The sequence below is a fragment of the Ochotona curzoniae genome, unplaced genomic scaffold (assembly GCF_017591425.1).
Source record: "Ochotona curzoniae isolate NIBS_2020 unplaced genomic scaffold, NIBS_Ocur_1.0 contig_1122, whole genome shotgun sequence".
NCBI classification, from domain to species: domain Eukaryota; kingdom Metazoa; phylum Chordata; class Mammalia; order Lagomorpha; family Ochotonidae; genus Ochotona; species Ochotona curzoniae.
Genome location: NW_024464955.1, coordinates 85,269 through 87,520, shown reverse-complemented (window position 1 = coordinate 87,520; position 2,252 = coordinate 85,269). Strand labels below are relative to the sequence as shown.

General features: G+C 45.9%; 1 protein-coding gene across 3 annotated transcripts; it reads left to right on the top strand.

The window, feature by feature from the left end:
* The first annotated feature begins 1,104 nt into the window (after positions 1-1,104).
* LOC121166881 (eukaryotic translation initiation factor 3 subunit K-like) lies at positions 1,105-2,020 on the top strand. 3 transcript variants are annotated; one of them, XM_040996224.1, is made up of 3 exons: positions 1,105-1,163; positions 1,263-1,384; positions 1,607-2,020. In XM_040996224.1, exons 1-3 carry the CDS (start codon positions 1,105-1,107, stop codon positions 1,987-1,989), a joined length of 564 nt encoding a protein of 187 aa, XP_040852158.1. In that variant the 3' UTR covers positions 1,990-2,020. The 3 variants fall into 3 exon arrangements, with proteins under 3 accessions (XP_040852158.1, XP_040852148.1, XP_040852142.1); XM_040996214.1 differs by having other exon boundaries at positions 1,105-1,384; positions 1,607-1,749; positions 1,828-2,020; XM_040996208.1 differs by having other exon boundaries at positions 1,105-1,384.
* The last annotated feature ends 232 nt before the right edge of the window (positions 2,021-2,252 follow it).

Genomic DNA, 2,252 nt, shown 5'->3' with positions numbered 1-2,252 from the left:
TCATGATACACTTAAACAGCAGGATTAAGGGGTTGCGCCTGTTGCTGAAGGAATATACTATCCTAATAATATGGAGAAAAACAGTGAAATGGAAGAATTCTGAGGGCATAAAGGGAAATCCCTGAGCCTATGAAATTCTATCATTAAAAATAAAATTTAGGGCCAGTGTGGTGGCCTAGTGGCTAAAGTCCTCGCCTTGAAAGCGCCAGGATCCCATATGGGTGCAGGTTCTAATCCTGGCAGCTCCTCTTCCCACTCAGCTCCCTGTTTGTGGCCTGGGAAAGCAGTCGAGGATGGCCCAAAGTCTTGGATTCCTGCACCTGCACGGGAGACCTGGAGGAAGTTCCTGGCTCCTGGCTTCAGACCTGCGCAGAACCAGCCATTGTGGTCACTTGGGGAGTGAATCATCAAATGGAATGTCTTCCTCTCTTTCTCTTCCCCTCTCTGTATATCTGACTTTGCAATAAAAATACAATAAATCTTTAAAAAATTAAAAATTTTAGAATAATTAAAAGTACCTACCTACCTACACAAATACACACACACAATCGACCACCTGGAGTTTGAATGTCTCATGGCGGACACTGGGACAAGGTTTCCTGCCCATCCTTCATCCAAGTTGAAGCTGCACACAACCACAGCAGATGCACACAAGCAGGGCTATCTCTACACAGGCAGACACACACCACAACTCCACCACCTCCTGCCACCAAGCATGAGGCAGTAGTAGACAACTTCATGTCAAGATTTCACTTGTCCTTTAATTATTCCAACAGGACTTTCAAACTGAGGTACTGGACGCCCTTGAATCTCTTACCACACACATTATGTCAAGGTTCTCACTTGCCACATACATCTCAAAGTTCTGCCTTCATTAGCAACATATCTTGGTCCCTGTTTCCATCTTTACCACCAAAAACACAAATCATGCACAAAATGTCACTAATGTGTGTTAGTCACGTATAATCAAAGAAAATATCAAAATAAAGTAATGCCACATTAAATAGAAATCTCCCTTCTCTTCCGGTCTTGGGAGACCTCCTCTATTGAGCGTCTGAAAATACTGGGTCCTGTGGCCATGGTGGTGGTGAAAGCAGCGAGCCCATGGTGATGTTTGAGCAGATGAGAGAAAACGTGAGTAAGTTGCTCAAGGGGATCAAAAGATACAATCCTGAGAACCTGGCCACCCTGGAGTGCTACCCGGAGACACAGGCCAAGGAGAACACCTACAGCCTAGAGGCCAATCTCGCTGTGCTGAAACTGTATCAGTTCAACCCAGCCCTCTTCCAGACCACAGTCATGGCCCAGATCCTGCTGAAGGCCCTCACCAAACTGTTCCATGCTGACTTCACCCTGTGCAAGTGCATGATCGACCAGGCCCATCAAGAAGAGTGGCCGATGTTGAACTTATCTGGACAATAAGATGCTGGACTCTATGCTTGGTATATGCTTACAATGACGGAATCTCAACTGAACTTGAACTGTGGTTACAAAACAAGGTGGAGGAATCCACCATAGTAGGAGGGCTAGGGGAGGGGGAATCCCAGTACCTATAGAACTATGTCTCATAATACAATGTAATCAATAAAGAAAAAAAAGAAAAAAGAAGAAGAGTGGCCAATCCGGCAGATCCTGTACCCTGGAGACCTGCTGGAGACCTGTCGCTTCCAGGCCTTCTGGCAAGCCCTGGAAGAGAACACGGACCTCCTGGAAGGAATCACCAATTTCGAAGACTCTGTCCACAAATTCATCTGCCACGTCATGGACATCACTTACCAGTACACTGACCGCTGCCTGCTGTCAGAGATGCTTGGGGACCTGAATGACAGTCAGCTGAAAATGTGGATGAGTAAATATGGCTGGAGTGCTGACAAGTCGGTCCAGATCTTCATCTGCAGCCAGGAGGAGAGCATCAAGCCCAAGAACATCATGGAAAAGATAGACTTTGACAGCATGTCCAGCATCAGCATCATGGCCTTCTCCCAGTGATTGGCAACCCCTAATAAAGACCTGTCGACTTAAAAAAAAATTAGAAATCTTCTTACATCCTTCAAGATATCAGTGCTATACAAGAATAATGAAATCTTTCTCTTAAAAATGGGAATTGGACCTGGTGCAGTAGCATAGCAGCTAAAGTCCTCACCTTGAATGAACCAGGATCCCATTTGTGCATTGGTTCTAATCCATTCAGCCCCTCTTCCCATCCAGCTTCCTGCTTGTGGCATCGGAAAATAGTTGAGGATGGCCTTGGG